Raw genomic sequence first — 20,742 nt, 5'->3', positions numbered from 1 at the left:
TTTTTTCAAAATCACTTTTCATTTGGAAACCATGGTTTTTCATAAAGTGATTTTTTTTGCTTGTGAAGGTATAATCATGGTTTGGGGATATAAATATATATATATACGCTATCAATTACTATCTTTGATTCTTAATGTAGAGCTAGAAACTAATTTGTAAATATTAAAAAATTAGTTAAATTATTTATTTAAAAATATGTGTTGCATTCTCTAAAACACCTATTAACGATGTGCATTGGATTATTATTTGATGTAACATTTAACATGTGCAAACTAATATAAGACTACCTTGAAAAAATAATAATGTATGAGACAAGATAAGATTGATATCTTATATTCAAAATCAAATGGAATATCTAATTAGCTCTTATACTAAGGACCGGATATAATATTAATTATTTTTTTCATATATATTTATTATTTACAAATTTATTATTTCAAACAAAAATATAAATTAAAATCTATCATTTATCTAATTATCATATTAGTAATTTGATATTGAAAAAAAAAGATTCTGATAACATTATCAAAATATTATCACTTTATCAAAATCACTTTTTTTAAAATCTATTCTTAAAATCTATTATCCCAAATCTATTTTTAAAAAAGCTATTCTCTAGAAGTTATTCTTGAAATTATGGTTTGAGTTTATCTAACGCCCACGATTGGATCGCCACTTTAATTGGTCGCCACTTAAGAGAAATAGGATTTTCATCACGTTTTCGCTTTGCATGTATAAAGTTTGAATTCAATATAAATTAAATTGCCGATCACTCAAATAGGAATAGAATCTGGACGTCTCGACTGTATGGACATGCTCTCCAATGAACAGCTGAGTCGCGTAACCCCCACGAATGGGACCTATCTCCTCAGAGAATTAGTTCAAGACTTGGTCAACAAGTTTCTCCTTCTCCTTTTCTTTCTTGTGGGAGAAGAGAGAGGGATAATGGCCCCGCTGTACTCATGGGCCCATCCCCCTCTGAAGCTCACACACATCATCTCCTTCCCTTCCTTGGACGAATCCCCCCCTCCCTTCCCCTTCTCCTTCGATCCTCTCTCCCTTCCTGTCATCCGTTCAACCTTCTCTCCTGTCGCCCCTCCATGTCTCACACCCTTAGATCCACCGGCACCGTCAGTGGTTCAATGCCTACAAGGGTTTCGGATTCATCGTCCCCGATGACGGTGGCGATGATCTCTTTGTCCATCACACTTCCATCCGGTTCCACGGTTCACACCTTGTCCGAGGGACAGCCTGTCGAGTTCCTTCTCGACTACGACGAGGATGGACGAACCAAAGCCGTTGACGTCACCACTCTCCAGAGATCTCGTACTTCTGATGGCACTGGAAGAGGGTTTTATGGCGGCAGAGGTGGAGGGCGTGGATATGGCGGACGCTATGCCGGCGGGAACACTGGCGGTGATCCTTACCGGTATGGTCGGGGTGGCGGAATTGGCCGGAGAGGTGGAGGCTACGGTGGTGGCAGATACAGCGAGGGCCTCGAGTGTTACAACTGTGGTCGCGTGGGTCATTTGGCAAGAGACTGTTATCAGGGTGCTGGTGGTGGCACTCGCAGACGCGGTGGCGGTCGTATTGGCGGCGGAGGCGGAGTGTGCTTTCATTGCGGGGAGGAAGGGCATTTTGCGAGGGAATGTCCCGATACCAATAAATGAGAACATTGGGTATTTTCCCCTGCTGTATTGTGCGTATATTTATAATTTACCTATGTATCAAGTTGCGAGGACTGTGGCATTTGCATTCTTTTCCGGCAGAGGCGGAGTGTGCTTTCGGTGCAGAAGAAAATGGGTCTAGTGTATTCTTTTCTCGGCAGTTGTTCCAAGTTATTGGCATGTTGCTGAAACTTGTTTTGTAGGATTCGGTGATTGTTAATCGCTATTAATTACAGTTTTCGTCGACCAATTGTGTTGGTGTTCTCTTCGCTTGACGGTCGCACAACTTGTAAGAATGTAAAGTAAGGAGAGGGTTAATTGATCAACTATTTCACTGAATTGTTGGCTTTTCCGCTGTCTTCAGAATCCTCCGTGACACTGGCCCCTGCCTCTGCTACTAAACTCTACCAGCACCGTTTTCCATCTGTGACTGGGCTGGCCTTGGGCATTTGAATGGCGGAGCTATCAGGGGAAGATGTTGGAAGCAATTTTAGACTGGACAATCCTCTAGCTTAGAACGTGGATAAAGTATGCTGTCGTTTCATTTGTAGTCTCACCTTCAAACTTATGTAGCACTCTATGTTATTGATGCTCTCTGTTTTTGTACGAGTTCAATAATTAGTTTCAATAGTTTCTTTTTAATGGTAAGAAATTGAGCATCTTGACGTGCATGCTTTATTTCATTTGTCTGGCCAAGATGGAAGAGTTTAGAGTGGTTGTTTGAAGATAATTGATATTTGCCTCCATTCATGCGGGCTCCAGGTCCTGTGTATCTTATCCTGTGTTAGGTCCTAGTCAGTTGGGGTGTGCAAGGAGGTCCTCTCGTTGCAAGATGAGATTTTAGTCAATTCGGTTCTCTAATTTGATATGTGGATGTATTGTATTTTCATATCTGTTCTTTGACAGAATAAATGTTCTGGATGCTCTTTTTCCGCTAGCTTTCCTCTGACTTACTTTCAAGCGTTAAACTGTGGATCTCACTCATTAACTTCCATGTTTACTATGGACTTCCTATATTCTCATTAATTATCGTGACATTTTGACAGTTTCATATTCATCTTAATCTTATTGCCAACGCATCAGTGACCGGTCAGTAGTCCTCCCATTTGTATTAAGGTAGACACAAATAGGTCTTCGGGTCCCGTCTGCATATTGTTGCGATGAGTCTTAAGGTTGGTCTTGTGAAGGAACCTTGTAACTTAACATTTTGCAAACATGATGTGTGATGTGATATGAAGTATTAGATAAACTTTATCTATTTGTATTTATCAATTAAAATCAGTTTGAAATAATATATAAGTAAGGCATGCTTTTTTTTTAAAAAAAATATGCCTTTATTGATTTAAAAAAGTAAAAAACGTAATAAATAAACTAAAGAAAAAGGAGAATACAGTGGAGCAAATGAACGTACTCTCTTCAACCACTTTTTGTAATTAACAGTCAATAAGCGGAAAAAAATAAAATACATATGTTAGAGGTAAAATAAAATAAAAAAAACTCCTTAAATGCCTAGTTAAGAAGGAATGCTATCTTATTAAAAAAAATCAATTTTTTCCAACAAAGTTTATCTTATATTTTAAATCAGGGAGATTATAACATTATTTTATTTTATTTTATGTTTGGTTTTTGCGGGGATGCTTTTAAGATATTTTTGAATCTTGCTATCGTCTATTGGCAAGAAATTTTGGAATTTTATTAAAAAGACGGAAGGAAGGAATAAAAAGCGCGATCGTCTGGGGTACACGTGGGTTTAAATTCGGATATGAGATCCCTACTCCACCCAGAAAGGATAAGCGGCAGCGATCATGATTTTTTTTTTTTTTTTTGATATTCATATTCTATTTTCGTCGGCAAAAAAAATCATATTTTGTTTATCTATATGCTCCATTGTGTCTAGAACTTAATGGTAAAGTTGATATTAATATTATATATAAGATCTATTTTATATGTTTATCTCTTTTTTTTCAAATTAACCCTGATAATATCCTCCTAATAATAATCAAGTAAGAGTGAAAAAAAGAGAATTACAGAAGATACTCATGGTGTTTTAGAAAAAAAATATACTCCTTCCAGTTCTAAATATAAGATCCATTTTGCATCACAAATCACAAAATAAGTCTTATAGTTGGGACCGAAAGAGCATCATATTAATTAATTTAATTAAGATACTCGATCTATTCAAATTAATTAATTAAGTTGTATATTAAAAATTGGGAAAAATACTTCATTTCAGTGATCTAATCGGGGTCCTGAGGTGAACTGCCTTAGAATTTATTATTTCTCAATCTGAGATGGGAAGGAGAAATAACTTCATAATTATGGTTTCAATTTTGCCTTTGAATAGAATACTACCTCTAATCCTTAATATAAGACATTGTTTGACTTTTATTTTGATCCTAAATATAAGAGCCCAATTCACTTTGTCTCTCATATTTATACATTTTTTCCCAAAATAACCTTTCTAATAATGATAGTTCTAGTCAATACACTTGATTAGTAAGGATATTTTAGGAAAAACAACATCTATTTAGGACAAATAACTAACTCAACCTATTTCTTTAATCTCCTCAAATTAGTCAACTGGCTCTTATAATTAGAATCGGAGGTAGTATATCTTAAACCTTGTCTGATTCACCGGTTCTCTTCTTTGGTTAATCTTGCTGAGACGAACGTCAGATAAATGTTTGGAACTTGAAAATTTATGCATAAAAATTTTTGAAACATCAAGACAAGATAGCGCGACGTTTCTTAGCTGGAAGTGCCGTTAGATCTTGCCAGGCATGAGCGGCAAACGGCCATCTGTCTTTTTTGTGTTTCGATATCTCCGAAAATGCAACCTCAGGCCCAAAAACAGAATATAGCGACGCCTTTTTTTCCCTAAAAAATCTAGCCTTCCCTCCGGCCTAAGAAGAGTTTTCTTTAGGCCCAATACTTTTATATGACGCAGTTGATGAAACACGTGTTGAGGGGCATTCATGGGCTGGTTGGGCTAGGCCTCCCGATTCAGTGACCTTTTCAGGTTAGATACTTCTATGAATTATTAATCACCATAATAAAAATATATTATCTGTTATTCTAATTATAAGATTTTATTTGTAATCCATAAATAAGGTCTTATAATTTAGATTGGAGATAGTATTTCTTTTAAAAAGTAATGGAACAAAAAATAATTTGATTTTTAAAATTATGGCACTTAATGGTTATTTATTATTTTTAAATCATGTCGACTTGCGAAATTAAATTGAAATTTTAGATCAAATTAAAATTACAAAGAGTTTTTATGGAGACGACGAAATTAATCTATCACACGAGGAATATTGAGAAAAACAATATCATAAAACAACTAATATTATAAAACAAATTTTTTTTTTTTAAAAAGACTGCATATACATGATTTTTTTTTAAAAAACCGAACACTCATATATATATTACTACTATTTAATTGCTGGCAAATAAAGCAAGGGTCCCTCCCCCCACTCTCGGACGTGAATACAACTAGATTGCCCGATTGAATGATCAGTTTTGAATGAGCCAACACAATACAAATTCTCGGAAAGGGTCATTAGGAACCAACACGACCCCACCACCAAACGTATCTGCCATGGATTTCGTTCAGTCATTTCACTCTCAACTTTCAATTATTCCCATTTCTACTTTGGAGTTTTTTTCTTTCACAATCCTGACCCCTTTTTCGTCGTGTTAGTTCTGAATAAATAAAAATATTTAAAAAAATGGGCAGGTAATTGTTACTCTTTGTGGACTCCAAATTCAGATACAGAAGTTTGAATCCAGCATCACACGGAGGGCGAGCTGGTTCTTAAAACCGGTTGCTTTTTAAGGTTCATAGGTAACTTTTTAGCCACGATCCCCCGGACGATTTGGTCTGATGCCAGGCCCGCCAAACGTTGGGCCCATTCTTCGCCACAGGCCCGCCTAACTTTTTTTTTTTTATTTTGACTAGATTCATGGAAAAATTACATACAGATCCCACAAAAGACAATTAATTCTGAAAAAGTCTCTCAAAATTCCCAAATGCTTTCTAAGTCCCCAGGGACTTCAGAACAAAAAATTAAAATTGTAAAATTACCTAGTTGCCCTCATTGATGGAAAAAGTTGTGATTTGCTGCTATGTAGGTCGTGACTGTATGCTGTGCATATTGTCATTCGGTTAAATGTGGGTTGTGATTGGCTTCTATGCATATTGTAAATGGCTCAAATATAGGTTGCGATTGTAGCTGTGCATGTTGTCATTCAGTAAGGGCAAGTATGTAATTTCACAATTTTAATTTTTTACTCTGAAGTCCCTGGGGGACTTAGAAAGCATTTTGAGATTTTTAGGGACTTTTCATAATTAATTATGTTCTATAAGACCTGCGTGCAATTTTTTCTAGATTCATTGACATCATTAAAGTAAATAAAACACAATTAAATAATCCTTAAATTACCAATAAATCCATGAAAGTAGTCAGTTGTAAGCCTTTTTTTTCCAGAGAGTTTTGGGGGGAAAGGGTGGATAATTTTGGAACAATACTTTTGATCATTAGGCTTGTCCTCCGCTATGATGGCCTTGAGAAGAAACATTAAATTAGGGCTTTTAATTATTTTTATTTCGCATGCGTTAAAAATATCGGTGCTCCTATGCTTTATCAACAGATTTTGTAACGTCATTTTGAGATGGTTTCCTTTTTGATGCTCCTGAGTTTCAAAAGAGCTGTATCTTCCACTCGAATACAATCAATGTGAAAGTATAAAACAACCCATTTGGATATATCAATAGTGTTTCACTAGGAACATCGCATGAGACAAATGTCATTTAGGTCACTAGCCAGGCCACAAATTATAAACAGTAAGGATTTAGGATTAAAATATTGAGAGAGTGAGGAAAGAAAGGCCTGTAAAAACTTTTGGTAATCTCATACATAATAAGAACCAAATAATTAACACGCACAGAGCTCTCTGTTGAAGCCTGTATGTGGGTTTCTATGATTTCCTCACACTTCCACTACAACGAGAAATAGCTAGCTGCCCTTGACTTATAACAACAAAAATAGAACAACAACAACAATAATAATAAAGGCATGATAAGAAAAATTACAGATGACAATATCACTTTACACACATGTATATTGAACAAACATGTGATGTGTAGAAATGAATCACATAATTAATCAAGGCCTGTGAGGAGGACATTGATAGCACCTGGCAAAGAGGTCGAAAGTGCCGACTTGGCGTATGAAATTGACCATGCTTGCCCATCCTCCCAACCCAAAACCCACCACCAAAACCCACACCACCACAAACACGTTCATGGCGTACAAACCCATCCATCCTCCCAAATATGACAGAGGCCTCTCTACTGCATTCTTTCAACACCAAAACCATATCATTAGAGCATGTACAATCTTTAATTATATGTGAAAACTTGTTTCTAAAGTGACGAGACATTGAATGAAAGGAGCATTTGCATATTGCTAACCTCCCTAGCCGGTGCTGAAGCAAAGGTGACCATGTGTGCTAAGGCAGGGATTATGTAAACGGTGAAGCTGACCAGGAGAGATCCAACAACTGAGTTGATAGGGCCAAAGAAAGGAAAAATGATTGCCAGGAACCATATTGGAATTACAACCGGAAGTCTAGCCATTGCCCTCTTCACCACACTCTTTGTTTCGTGTACTCCAATGAACTTCTCCCACACAAAATACAGACGAGTACAAGCAAATCCAAAGGTTATGAACTGCGAAGTTCCACTAATAATACAGAGATAGCCTTAGACGCTGTCAGTACATTGCAGGTTACTTAAAAATTTCTAGTAGATAAAAATAGACCTGGTGAATGAGCATGAGTATCACAGCTGTGTCCCTGAATCCTGTCCTTGGGAGTAAAGATAGGGCGTTGGAATGGGTAAGGAGTATGTCCCCAAATGTCCAATGCACTGCAGCTGCTGATGGCAAAGTTAGGGTCAGCACATATAGAGTTGCCATCAGATATATCATCTTGAACTTTTGTGGCTTCCACATTGCATGCATAATTTTCCTACAACATCGCATTGAATTCATTTCTTTCAAATTCATGTTGCGCCTGTACATCAAATTTCTCTGTTCTATATGATGAGCTTAGCTAAAGTCATCTATAAATCTCATTTTATATGCACAAAGTTCCCCATGAGGTATGTGGAACAGTGTTCCTAGCAATTGAATGAAGTCTCTTAATATACGCCAAAAATAATCCGTGTTTGTGCATGATTTTTCACCTATATTTCTTAATTCCCATTAAGTTTTACATCTAGTGCAAGCAATATATGATTTAAAGGACCTAAATCAAAATTTTATATATTTTAGGGTTTTTTTTATTGTCATTTTCCATTTAAAATACTCTCTTCTCTTATTATTATCTAATTGTCATAAGGAAATACCATTAAATGCTTCGCAAGCATCAGGAAAATTAGTTAAAATTAATTAAATATAAAAAATTATGCTATCTCTTGTCCTAATTATAAAATATTATTTGTAGTTTATAAATGAGGTCTTATAATTAAAACCGAATGTAGTAATTTTTCACAAGTATTTTTACTTGGAAAAAGTCCATGACTCCTTGCGCACAAATTGGTTCAGGTCCGGCCTACCTCCTGGGCCACATACGAAGGGTAATTCAATTCATGGGCCGTGGGCATATGAAGAACTTTGAGTGCGCAATCTTGGACATGAAGCCCATGTGAGCCCACTAGCTTCGGCATACCGCCAAACGGGACATTTCAAAAGCTGGGTCTGACCGCCTTCGACCCCAGCAGCAGGCACTCGACGATTTCCCGGTTATGGGATTCTTCAAATCATCAATGGATTTTCTCAATAGAACGTCTTCTAGCTAAGTGGGTGCTCTCTGTACTCCCATCCTGGGGCTTTTTCTCTGCTAGAAATGCCGTGGAGATTACTCCATGGATGGGAAGGCTAACCTTCCGGTCTCACCTCCAACTGCCAAGAACCTGATCCGTCCAATCAATCCCGATACTACATCGTCTTCCTCATCCTCCCTCTCTTCATCCTCACCGCCGGACTTTCTTCGGCATGTTCAGGCCGCCTTCAAGCGTCATCGTCCTCTCGGTAACTATCTTGCTCTCCCTTTGGTACTGTATCTATTAATCGTACTGGCTCATTGTTTGTGAGCCAGGATGTGTAATGAATCTGAAAATATATGCCTTTTATTTAACATAGCAGAAGTCTTACTGACTTTGATGCTAATAATTTAGAGTTTTAACTTTAACAGTTCGTACTCTTCAGCCTTTTGTCATCGTTTTCTTTTTTCTTTTTTCTGGAGGGGGGTGTTGAGGGCGGTGGTGATGGAGGTTGGGGAGGGGGAATGTTGCTTTCGTCAGTGATTATCAATCTAGACGGTAAATCGACAGCTCGTTCCGTTTTCTATCAACATGTGAAATGTCTGGCGTTTGCCCTAGGGGAATTTTGGAATGCAGAACACTAAAATTTACTTCAATGAATGAGCTTCTTTGGGTAGATTCTGAAGTCAGAATATCACAAATCGCAATTGAAATAGTTTTGTCTTTGATAAAATCGGTATAACTGTAGACACCACCATTTACAGGACGACGGTCTAATTTGTTGGTTGCTTGTGTTAATTAGTCTTTCCTTCCCCTGTCTTTATAAAGCACCAGTTTAATTCCTCAGTAAATGAGGCTTGAGCATCTTTATTCGTTGCATTCATTCATTCTTTCTTTTGAGAGTTTCTCAGGTACAGTGCAATCAAATATAAGACCAAGGCGCATGATGGTTCCTCAACGTGAGGTGTCAAGAAATTCTACACTAAAAGTTGGTGCAAATCTAGATAATAAGAAGTCCCAGGAGATATCCTTAAGCAAGGTTCAGTCGGAGATGGAGTCATCTGCACATGGAAATAGCACGACTTCTATGATTAGAGAAGGTCAGGAGGACGTATTAGTCACACCACCTTCTGTTTCTGGCAGTTGCAACAACGCACTTGACCAAGTATGCAATTCATTCAATGCACAAGAATGTCATTTAAATGAAATGACTAATTGTAAAGACAAGATTGCCATGCATTCTTTGCCAGTGGAATCTCAAAATGTAGATGGCCAGAAGAAAGTCCAGTTCTTAGTAGGAAACAACACTACTGCCCAGGGTAATTCGTTGTATATGTATTTTCTGTGGAAGTACATTAGATTTTTGACACCTAGCATGTGAAATCAGTTATTTTGACAAGTTTTTCCTTTGCAATGTGAGACCTTCCCCCCCCCCCCCCAAAAAAAAAAAAATTGCTGTGTTATGCATGCCCCAAGCGTGTCATTATGCCCCTGCAATATATTTCTTCTCTTTTCTTTCAACATGCAGGGGCCGTTGATGGAAAGGCCACTGAGTTGGAGAACTTATCATCTCATATGGGTTCACTTGCATTGACAGAAATGGAATGGGCTTCAAGCACCCAGCCGGAAGAATCTAATTTATTCAATCAAGATCCAAAGCACCAAAGTGCTTTGCAGGCAGAGTCTGAGTTAACTTTGAGATCTGAGGGAGGATTAAATTCCCAGTTGGCGAAAAGAACAACAGCTATTCAGGATCATCTGCAGCAGTTCAGAAACTTTTTAAGTCAGCCAGCTACTCAATCTTCAGTAGTGGGACCTTCATGTGCTACCACAACATCTGTCCATTCATCTTCAGCTCCCATGCTGAATTCAACAACCCATTATTCTTATTCACATGTTGATAGCGGTTCACATTTGGCAGCAGAACCTTTGAGGGAAAATAATGTTAATAGTCATCTGATAACTCAAGGAGTTGTGAAATCATCTAGCACTTACCTAAAAGAGACCAATAAAATGTTAGCAGGACAAGCAGCAGTTGCCCCTAGTTCTGCCGCTAATGCAGGGTTACCATCTAAGGATGGTGACCTTTGTGAGGAGCAGCAAGGCGGCATGCTAAAAGAAAGTAACGTTTCTAAAACTACTTGTGATGATAAGCCATCTAAGAGGAAAGAATCTGCAGATGTTACCAACATACAGCCTCAGGCTCCAACGTCTAGAACTTCATTTTCAGATGTTAAGTTGGACTCATCTAAGTCAGAAAAACAAGAGAAGGCAGGAAGTAGTAAAAGCACATCAGGTACTCGGAAAAGGGGCTATGATCCTGATTTGTTTTTCAAGGTAAATGGCAAGCTGTATCAAAGGCTTGGCAAGATAGGTAGTGGAGGAAGTAGTGAAGTGCACAAAGTAATATCATCAGACTGTACAATCTATGCACTTAAAAAGATCAAGCTGAAGGGTCGTGATTATGCCACTGCATATGGATTCTGTCAAGAGATTGAGTATCTAAATAGGCTGAAGGGGAAGAATAATATCATACAGCTGATTGACTATGAGGTATTTTCTCTACTCTTTTAGAGGCTGTTCTTTATATGATATTTTTGCTTTGCATCTCTATTCTTTGTTTCTACAAAGCTGCATGCTGCAACTGGGAGGAATGGAATTCAGTTTCAGGCTGCACGGATTTACGTGAATTTATTATTGCTTGGAGCAGCAGTTGAATACTTTATAATGCCAATCATATGGACAGCCTTATTCTAAAGTGAATGGGGTTAGGGCCCCCGGGGGGGGAGGTCAGACCTGTTAAGTTGCCCAACCAAATTATGGTTCCTATTTTCATGAGTTTGAACATCCGCTGATCTGTCTTTCACTATGAATTGGTTCTTGCTAAATTTTCATCCAAGTGACCACAGAAAATATCTGTTGGACTGTTACTTGCAAGACAACTCACTGTGTGGTTTTATTGTTGACTTTTCTGTCCCTTAAGCTATAACCTCTAAACATACATTTGCTTAGTTCTCTATCTACTTTGTCCCTTGTTTCATTTTTTTAACTTCACTCTATTATATTTTGATGAGCCGTGTCGTCCCTTTTCTTTTTCAACGTGTTGTGTGCACATGCGCATGCTGCCTATTCTGTTAAGGAATGTTACAAACTCTTATGTGGTATCGTAATGCTTTTACTTAGGTGACTGACAAGGCTTTGCTTGATGAAGTCCTGAGAGGCTCCTTGACTAGTAAAGACAGCCGAGTCAAGGATGATGGATATATATACATGGTGCTTGAATATGGGGAAATTGATTTGGCTCATATGCTGTCTCAGAAGTGGAAGGAACTGGATGGATACAACCAGACCATAGATGAGAATTGGCTCCGATTTTATTGGCAGGTGTTAAATCTACAACATTACAAATTATTTTCCCTTTATCTGAATCTGCGGTTGCTTTCTCTATTTAATTATATGAATTTTGCATGTAAAATTTTCAGAAAGATGTAAAAGTAATAGCGGGCCTATTTTCATGTTGACCATAACATTTGCTAAATGCTTAACTATGTTCCACAGTAAATTGGATAAGCAGCTTTGTTAGTCTCTGTGGCACCACCGGCTGAATCCATTATCTTTTCACACCATATTTCACTTGAATAATAGTATCACATCCTTGGTGCTTGTTTTCGCGGTTATATGATCATGATGGATGTATCTTACCTCCTCTTGCTTTCTTTTTCTGAATTGGAACAGAACATCAACTTCAGATTTTGTATGCATGCTCTTAGACTTGATATTGTTGGATTGGATAGCCCAGTATTGTTCCGGTTCTGTACCAACTTCAGCTGAGTCTGTTTCGCTGATACTTTTTGCAGCAAATACTTCAGGCTGTCAATACAATACACGAGGAACGTATAGTGCATTCTGACCTGAAGCCAGCTAACTTTCTTCTTGTCAAAGGTTCCCTAAAACTGATTGATTTTGGCATAGCCAAAGCAATAATGAGCGATACAACAAATATCCAACGGGATTCACAGGTAGCGCTTATAGAAACTTCACTCCATTTCATTTACTTAAAATCATGTTATAGTTGTGATTTTTCTCTTTACACTATGCCATTATGGAGGAATGCCACTGCTGTCTTTTATCCTTGGGTGACCAATGGTATCTTATTGTGTTCTGGAAAGTGCAGCAATGCTTAACCAGAATTTTCCTGCATGGTTAATAGTGATGCATAAGTCATAAGCTATATTTACGACTCAGTGGTATTGATGAGAGTGATTCAGTTAAATCTTAATACTATAGGTGGGCACTCTGAGTTACATGTCTCCAGAGGCATTTATGTGCAATGAGAGTGATGCAAATGGAAATATCATAAAGTGTGGCCGGCCATCGGATATCTGGTCTCTGGGCTGCATCCTCTATCAAATGGTATATGGCAGGACGCCATTTTCTGAGTACAAGACGTTCTGGGCGAAATTCAAAGTTATAACAGATCCGAATCATGAAATTACGTACGAGCCCGTTTCAAACCCATGGCTTCTGGATCTCATGAAGAGGTGTCTAGCATGGGACCGTAATGAAAGATGGAGAATCCCTCAGCTTCTCCAACATCCGTTTCTTGTTCCACCAACCCCGCCACAGCCTTCCCCGTTCCAAGACCAAAGTTTTAAATTGCTACAATTTATAGCTGAAACCTGTATAGATGACCCAGAAGCTTCAAAGCTCTGTTGTGAGCTCCAGCAGGTGGTTGGCGACCCACTCAAATTAATAACTCCTCACTCTCTTAGCTCACGAGATCATCAATGTAAACTATTGTCCCAATTGTCAGAACTATGTCTCCAGCTGCATGAGCGACTAAAAAGTTCAGATAGAGAAGCAAGATAGATTCATCAAAAGGCTCTTCAGGTTTTTTATTTTGTTAGTTACCCACTTGCTCGGGATTGCATTGTATGCATTTTTCTTTACTTTCATGTTTGATGTGGTGCTGATTATTTAGTGGTTTTTAATGTGTGCAGCAATCAAATCGATTGAACAGTGTATGCATTTTGTAAAGTGAGACTGTACCAGCAGCATCTTCCTTCTTATTCTTTATAAATGTAAAGTTCAAGTGGTAAGAGTAAAGTTGGCTGTCCATAGATTTTAGGGTTTAAATTCTCCTGACGGAAAAAATGGCAACTATTCATGCTAGGCTTGTTTTAATATATCTCACTTAACGAAATGGAATAAAAATATAACGAGGTCCGAGATTGGTATATTATGACGTCAAAATTGGTCCAATTCATCTTCCACTTTTAAAGGTTTCTTTTTTATTTAGAGTTAAATTGATTTTAGATTAATTCCATATGGCCTACCTCGAGTAACAAGCTTAGGGGATTATAAAATAGGAAAAGGGAAATGGGATTTCATGAATATTTTTTTGAGCAATGTAATAATAAAGATAAAAAGATATATGTTAAATATTATGACCGAATCTGAGCCTTAACAAAAGAATAGAAAATTCAATGTAAGGTTGCACATACTGAAAAGGGCTTTAAAGAAGCAAGTGAATACAGACCCGAGAGAAACTTGCTCTCCTTGATGACATGGCCCAGATGACACACTTCGAAACCTCTTACACTCCAAATGCACGGACCAAGCGCAGACTCATCTAATTTGCATGTTTTATTTAGATGAAGAAAATATAAGTACTTGAACATTAAAAAAAATTCAATAACAAGTAAATAATACAATAAGAAAAAAGAAATAATTATTATATTCTGCTACTTGTCTTTGGAGGACTGTTGGTAAGAGGCTTCCGCACGGGCTTCTTCCAACTTCATCAAGAGTTCCTTCATGAAAGGTGTATTTGTCCCATGAGTGATTCTTAGAACATCCACTGCCTTGGTCAGCGATTTAACAGCACCCTCCGTGTCCCCCATATACCTGTATCAACACTATCATTTCAAATCCATTGGAGACCAGCAACTACTAGAATTATAGACCAATCATGAGTTTCTTCGATGTTTTAGGTCAATATGTGATCTATCACATGTTATGCATATAGAAATGGCAGACACTTCTACATGATCTTCAAGTGAATGGTCTTCCTTTTTCTCTTTCTTTTTTTAATTGTTCATGCAAAAGCCTCTCTAAGAAGAAAATGAATTTCAAGATTAAAATCCACTAAGACTGTAATTGGAATATTCTTACCATTCAAGCTTTCCACAAGTATAATATTGCAAACCAAGCAATGGATGAACTGCTGGATAAACTCCTGTAATAGAATAGAAAGTCCAGGACTAGACATCAGCAGCATGTGTGGATTTTGCAGCTCAAACTGAATAAGAGCAGGGGGTTTTAGATCTACAGTGAATCGACAAACTGAACTTGTTATCAGGAATTTCTGGTTTTCTATGCTTTAGGAACTCGCATATCATTGTCCTATGCTTTTAACAATTCATTTTCCCATCTAGCAAACTGCTAGTTAGTATTATTGGAACCTTCAACACGAGTATATACCCGATGTACAATTCCAGGTAGTTTTGAACGATCTAAAACTCTCCCAGAAAATGACTTGAAGATATCTTATAATTCCTTTCTATTTATACCAATATTTCTAGGGCCATATCCAATCCAAGACTGCAATGCTGAAGTAAAATTATAGCATTTCTCATTCCTGCATGTCGGTTTTAGACATTTTGCAGCCCTCATAGTTCTCCAAGAGTCCAAATATTTTGTCAATTATTTTAAGCAAATTGTCGTCGTGAGGGGAAAAAAAATATTCCAAGGGTAGGTTCCTAGTAGTTTACATTGGCTTTCCCTCCAAAACTCCTTAATTAGTTTCGTCCAACTAGAGGAATATGGAATACTCACCCATTGAATGTATTATGACAAACCAATTGGTATGACTTAAAGCAACACGGATAATAGCAAGTTGAACATAATCTTACAACAGTCAGATCATCAAACCAATCAATAACTGAATTTACCAATGCAATGAATGGTGAGGAAGCTTAATATTCATGCCATTTTCTGAGAATTCATATTGCAGTATGACATACTTTGATAGACTGGTAAGGTCAATTTGCAGTATGCCAGAGCTTCTCTCCAATGTTCCACCTCCATCAATAACTGAAAAGGACAGCATGATGTTACCTCTATGTAACCTTCAGAATATAAAATATAAAATAATCTCAGAGAAATATCATTTTCTACATCATTCATGTGGCACAGAGGAAGAAGTCCGCCATGTTGAAGCAAATACAAGAGAAAAAGAAAAGTCTAGTTTTTACTTGATAAATGATGTTTTGGTCTATCAAGAGGGAAAAATGAAGAAATAAGGTTAGCCATACAAACTGGTGATATATAAAGGTCAGGAAACTCCTTGCCAGTAAAATTTATAAGGCTTCTTCTGCAAGCATCTAAAGCAGAAGGTTACTTCGACAAATTGTACACATTCCATGCGCAATTATCCTCTAATTTCCCGTGATGATTACTAGGCATTCTTTCAAAAATTACCCATATTTGGCAAGACATTTACTCAAAGTCAACCTCAAGAAAACGCATTTACTTGTACCTAAAAAGTCCCCCAAAAAAAAAAATCTATAATGCTGTAAACAAACATGCAAAGACATCAGACTAAGTAGAACATTAGTAAGACAGTTCACTATCATAAAGTTAAATATATTAGTAAGGAGAAATGACATGACATGAAGAAAGCCAGAAAGAGGAACCAACCTTCAAAAGCTTTTCTCGAGTTTGCATCAAGCTGATTGAAAAGGGATGGCATAATTCTGATTGCAATTTCTCAATTATTTTGTATGCAGCAACAGCATCCTGATAATCTACTATTAATCAAGGATTTGACAGCGGCCATGAACTTCGGATCAATTTTGTAGCTTATGGATAAAGTTTATCAAGCGAACGCACACCAAAAGGGATAAGATTGTATTGCAATGGAGAACAGTTCAGTTCGTAGCTATTGCAGTTATAAGTTATGAGCAGAAATATTAAAGGATACTGCCAGTTGGATCAAGTTTAGAAGCTTTATCTTCAGTTAGTGATTTTACTTCCGTTGCAATCAACTTTATCTCTTCCATGTCCCTGACTAGTCCACATTCTTGGCATTGGAATCCTCTTCCATCTTCAGATGGACAGATAAAGAAATTAGACCTACTGATAGTAGTCATACAATAACACCTGGCAGGTATCTAATCACTGAACTCAACCTTCACCGTGTTTATAAAAGTGGGGATGTACCATAAAACCACATACCATTAGTACGCATCAAGAAACCATAGCATTTTTCATTCTTGCATCTGTATCCTTCCAAAATTGCGCTTTCTCGAATATCATCAGATTGTCCCTTAAAAACTAACTTAGCCCAATTAGCCAATGGCATAATGAACATTATACTCAAATATATCATGCTATGCAGCCAGCAAGATATATCAACATAAGAAACCAGGCAAGTACCATTCTAGCACAGCGGGGACAGGTGCAAGTGAACAGGTACTGCTCTTTGAGAGCCTTCTGCCGAGTCATAGTGCTCCCAGCAGTCTCTATGTAACTTATCAGCACCTTGCAACAGGCAGCTTATGGTAAGTAGTGAACTTGAAGCGGAAAAGAAAAATATAATTTACTATCCTCTAAAAGTAATTTTAATTTACAATGAAGAGTTCAACGGAATGCTCTAATGACCTATAGGACATGAGACGTTTTCAAAATCTTTTCAATGATGTACCTACAAAGTAGCTTCTTTTGCCCATTAAGTCCATTATAAAAATGTTTATGGAGGCATTAGATGCTTCTATTAACCCAAGCAAAGCCCAAACAAGCCACGTGGCTAATGTGAAATGAAGAGCTCATAACTGTCTTCTCACACCACATGAGAACTTCCAAATGTCATTGCTAGCTTTGTAACCCAGTGAACTGGATGTCAGAAGTTTCTTATTCTTACTCACTCGAAGAAATACTTACCTCCGAACCTTTGGGTATATGTTGCACAGCACGTACTACAGCTGACCTTCCCTCAAAAACCAACACTGAATTGGGCAAGCAACTATACGATGATACAGCCAAAATTAGAAGACTAACGAGGAGCAAGATGACAGCATATACTTAAATACATTAAGTGCTACCTGTGGTTGATTATGGAAATTACAGGATACAATCCTGTCCCCAAGGGTCTCAGTTCACTGTCGCAAATGGTATGCGCATTACATGCAAACTGCAGGATTAGGAGGATCTAACTTTAGAAGGACTCAGAAGAAAGTCATATTCAGAAAAGCATGGCTTTAACCACATTGAAAGTGGAAATCACAAAAAATTGCAATTGCAAGTGCAATTGCCTTGAATATGGACCTGAGTTGGTTACTACTCTTGGACAACCTTCCACCCTATGAGGTCCGGAATGAAATTAATTATTTAATGCTATAAGGCACCCTCAAGTTTCAAAATGGACAATAGTATTTATTATACCTATTGGGATTTGATGGAGATTACAGCAGTATGGGATGTTTAAGTCTCTCACTGAATATTATGAGGTGGTTTATGAGAAGCTTAAGTGGGCTGGTCCTCCCACCTCAATTGCTAGTTTTTGGGGAGAGGGTTCATCATCCTGCTTAAATACTCATCAAGACTACATCAAACAAATTAGAAATAGCTTGTGGAAGGGGTTAACTAATTCTTAAAGCTAAACTAACAAATTCACACTGCAACTCTATAGAAATCTAGAAGCACTTCACACCAATGGACACATAATCAGAATCTCAGTCCACAGGATTTCAGCACTCATGATTTCAAATGCGAGCAACTTCCAACAATTATATAAGATAATATTGATTGTTAAAGCATGGTACCCTGGAAAAATTTTCCGCAATCTCTTTTATGTTGATTTCAGGCCACTGTAATATTAAGTTTACAAGATTAGCCATCTGCGCGTACAGAACCAGCTGTCCCTCATTGATGTCAGACATGTCTAGATGGAAGTGTGTGTCAAAAATAACAATCATCATTGATATGTGAGAAAACATATACAGAACCGTGTTAAGTACAATAGACATAAAGACAAAATATGACAAAAGGATACGTGCCACTAATGCCTCCACCAAGCTATAGTTGTCTGTAGCAGTGCTTGGGATAACCTGGAAATAAAACAGCTCATAATATCATCTAGTGGCTGCTCAATGTCAATTTAAATGGTCCCAGACATCAAAAATTTATTAAGGTATCAAAGTGTAATATTAAGAGAATTACAAATCCTCAGTAGCAACTTAATGATGTCAGACATAAATGCAACTAAAATTAGGATAGAAAATGAAATATTAACAAGGAAAGCAAGCACAATCTACCAACTTACCAATTGTCAATATAGATGAAATTTAAACTATCTATATCGTCTTCTTTATCTATTATCTTGATATCCCTATTGCAAATTACTCCATATGGTAAGATGTGCGATGCGGTAAATCATAATATTACAATAAAAGATGTGCACGTACATAAAACCAACACTGGAAGTTCTTTTTATATTGTAAATTACGTAAAGTTCCATATACGACACCAATTCTTTAACTGTCTAAATAGCTTGTACTGAATCCAGGGTAGAGAGCTAAGGAATTCTTTTTAACCTTTTCACTTTGCAACTTCCTTCGAAGATAAAGTTTTACCATCAGTCGAATGGATGGTGTGACAAATTTTCTCTTGTCCTTTTCCAGCCTTGAGAGAACTTCACATTCAAGACGATGCAACTTCCACTCTGCCCTCTAATGAACATAAAGAAAATATCCTCAACGAGCAGATATATTAAACCCAAAGCTATTTTTATAATCAATGCCATATGAATATAAAATTCAGTAGTTTTTTTTTTTTGGGGGGGGGGGGGAGACAGGAAGAAGAAGCAGCCCAAAAGGTGGCAAGTACGCCGACACCTCCACCCAAAGTATTATTGCCCCAAAACTGAGTCCGCTAAAGGGGCCACAATCATATCATTGGTCATCAGGAATTATACTGTGCAACTTGAAGTGAAGTTCAAGCACTTGAGCTGAGTGGATTGTAACGATAAAAATGGAATCAGCTACAAACCAGACCATACCTGGCATGTACTTCCACAATACCATACAACTTGACAACCAGAGCACTTTTTAAGTTTACTTGTCGCGAAACATCCATCACACCTTGTTTCGGCTGAAGAATTATTTGGCGCACACACATAAGGCTCTTGGCTTATAATCACGTCTCCTGCAACCGCAAAGCTCCATTTTTTAACAAAAAATTTCACAGTTAATAGTCACACCACCCATAACATCGTTTTCCAGATAATAGTCCATAGTTCGGTGTTGATCTTTTAAAGTAGTCAGAGAAAGACAGAGAAAGAGAAACCTGGGTAAAAATCTCTCGTAGCCAAGAGGCAGCGACCCTTATCTGCCACGGTGGAAACCGTTAAATTACGATCCTTTAGAGCACTCTGCAAATCCTCCATTGCTGGTGTCTCTCGCATTCACGTTTGTTCAGCTCTACAAGGCGCTGCTCCAAAGTCCAAACAGTTGCAATAGTGAATTCTGATCATCGACGGTCCTTGCAGCCTTCATGTATTTTTTTTTTCCCCCGGATGAGATTCATATTCTCTTTTTTTTTTGGGTCCCATGAATTGGCCATTTCGTTTTACTGAAAAAGAAAATTAGAAAAGGGCCCAGGCCCCAGTATTTCTAGCATTGCAACATTGGAAAACCCACCAGAAACAGTATCATCAAAACGAGCTCAGGCCCTTTTCGATTCGACAAAACTAAAAAGAAGGATCTCACTCCGGAGATTTGAGGCTTCTATTTTTCATGAGGCCTAATCTTTTCTTGGGCTGCTTGGGATCCTACGTCACAAACAGACGTCCTTCCTGAATTCCAACAAAACTAGATGGCCTAGCGAATGGTATGTGAACTGAGTTTTGCAACCTAAACCACGAGAAATGCCTTTGAATAGCACCCAATAATACAAGTAACGCAACGGGGGTGGAGGAGTCAGGAGAGGTGTATGTCATTTCCAAAAAGCAGCAAAGGAAGGGACACATTTCCTATGTATGTGTTTTGTTTTTTTTTTTTGGGGGGGGGGGGGTTCTGGGAGGGGGCACATTTCCTTGTAATAAGATGCAGCGTTAGGAGTGTTTGGTGATATGACAAGACAATCAATGAAGTTTTGCTCTACCCCTCTGAGACAATGCTCTCTGACTTGTAATTGTTCATCACCTATCGGCCCATTTTCACCACGTCTCAAGCCCCGTCTTGCTT

General features: G+C 37.7%; 3 protein-coding genes and 1 pseudogene across 8 annotated transcripts; 2 read left to right on the top strand and 2 right to left on the bottom strand.

Moving 5' to 3' along the window:
- The first annotated feature begins 1,041 nt into the window (after positions 1-1,041).
- On the top strand, positions 1,042-2,007 carry LOC114716638 (glycine-rich protein 2-like; annotated as a pseudogene).
- A 4,829-nt stretch (positions 2,008-6,836) lies between these two features.
- LOC114716627 (auxin transporter-like protein 3) lies at positions 6,837-7,715 on the bottom strand. Its single transcript, XM_028901654.1, has 3 exons — positions 7,494-7,715; positions 7,145-7,402; positions 6,837-7,031 (listed from the first exon to the last, which is right to left on the bottom strand). The coding sequence occupies exons 1-3, from the start codon at positions 7,713-7,715 to the stop codon at positions 6,837-6,839; spliced, it is 675 nt and encodes a 224-aa protein (XP_028757487.1).
- Positions 7,716-8,462: 747 nt separating this feature from the next.
- Positions 8,463-13,615, top strand: LOC114716631 (probable serine/threonine-protein kinase mps1). Of its 3 annotated transcripts, none has more exons than XM_028901657.1 (6): positions 8,463-8,765; positions 9,409-9,816; positions 10,095-11,050; positions 11,681-11,881; positions 12,355-12,516; positions 12,785-13,615. In XM_028901657.1, the coding sequence occupies exons 1-6, from the start codon at positions 8,600-8,602 to the stop codon at positions 13,364-13,366; spliced, it is 2,475 nt and encodes an 824-aa protein (XP_028757490.1). In that variant the 5' UTR covers positions 8,463-8,599; the 3' UTR covers positions 13,367-13,615. The 3 variants fall into 3 exon arrangements, with proteins under 3 accessions (XP_028757490.1, XP_028757489.1, XP_028757491.1); XM_028901656.1 differs by having other exon boundaries at positions 10,026-11,050; XM_028901658.1 differs by lacking the exon at positions 8,463-8,765 and having other exon boundaries at positions 9,598-9,662; positions 9,748-9,816; positions 10,026-11,050.
- A 299-nt stretch (positions 13,616-13,914) lies between these two features.
- Positions 13,915-20,050, bottom strand: LOC114716632 (histone-lysine N-methyltransferase ASHR1). Of its 4 annotated transcripts, none has more exons than XM_028901660.1 (14): positions 19,844-20,050; positions 19,557-19,702; positions 19,093-19,227; positions 18,322-18,606; positions 17,602-17,690; positions 17,441-17,522; positions 16,937-17,041; positions 16,736-16,826; positions 16,482-16,604; positions 16,199-16,305; positions 15,523-15,592; positions 14,672-14,735; positions 14,246-14,404; positions 13,915-14,129 (listed from the first exon to the last, which is right to left on the bottom strand). In XM_028901660.1, exons 1-14 carry the CDS (start codon positions 19,959-19,961, stop codon positions 14,126-14,128), a joined length of 1,578 nt encoding a protein of 525 aa, XP_028757493.1. In that variant the 5' UTR covers positions 19,962-20,050; the 3' UTR covers positions 13,915-14,125. The 4 variants fall into 4 exon arrangements, 3 of the variants coding, with proteins under 3 accessions (XP_028757493.1, XP_028757494.1, XP_028757495.1); XM_028901661.1 differs by having other exon boundaries at positions 13,915-14,404; positions 18,322-18,440; positions 18,552-18,606; XM_028901662.1 differs by having other exon boundaries at positions 13,915-14,404; positions 18,322-18,440; positions 18,552-18,606; positions 19,132-19,227.
- Positions 20,051-20,742: the final 692 nt, after the last annotated feature.

Source organism: Neltuma alba, unplaced genomic scaffold, assembly GCF_004799145.2.
Source record: "Neltuma alba isolate B1F8T4 unplaced genomic scaffold, ASM479914v2 tig00011683_pilon, whole genome shotgun sequence".
Lineage (NCBI taxonomy): Eukaryota > Viridiplantae > Streptophyta > Magnoliopsida > Fabales > Fabaceae > Neltuma > Neltuma alba.
Note: the sequence above shows the minus strand (reverse complement) of the source record. Positions and strands in the feature narration are given on the sequence as shown.

Coding starts and splice junctions, on each gene's coding strand:
- LOC114716627 (XM_028901654.1), bottom strand. CDS start 7,715: ATGCGATGTTGTAGGAAAATTATGCATGCAATGTGGAAGCCACAAAAG. Junction 7,403..7,493: donor TACTCATGCTCATTCACCAG/GTCTATTTTTAT, acceptor GGAACTTCGCAG/TTCATAACCTTTGGATTTGC. Junction 7,032..7,144: donor CTTCAGCACCGGCTAGGGAG/GTTAGCAATATG, acceptor TGGTGTTGAAAG/AATGCAGTAGAGAGGCCTCT.
- LOC114716631 (XM_028901656.1), top strand. CDS start 8,600: ATGGATGGGAAGGCTAACCTTCCGGTCTCACCTCCAACTGCCAAGAAC. Junction 9,817..10,025: donor AAACAACACTACTGCCCAGG/GTAATTCGTTGT, acceptor TTCAACATGCAG/GGGCCGTTGATGGAAAGGCC. Junction 12,517..12,784: donor ATATCCAACGGGATTCACAG/GTAGCGCTTATA, acceptor TTAATACTATAG/GTGGGCACTCTGAGTTACAT.
- LOC114716632 (XM_028901660.1), bottom strand. CDS start 19,961: ATGCGAGAGACACCAGCAATGGAGGATTTGCAGAGTGCTCTAAAGGAT. Junction 19,228..19,556: donor ATTGTGGAAGTACATGCCAG/GTATGGTCTGGT, acceptor TATGTTCATTAG/AGGGCAGAGTGGAAGTTGCA. Junction 16,605..16,735: donor TTTCTTGATGCGTACTAATG/GTATGTGGTTTT, acceptor GTCCATCTGAAG/ATGGAAGAGGATTCCAATGC.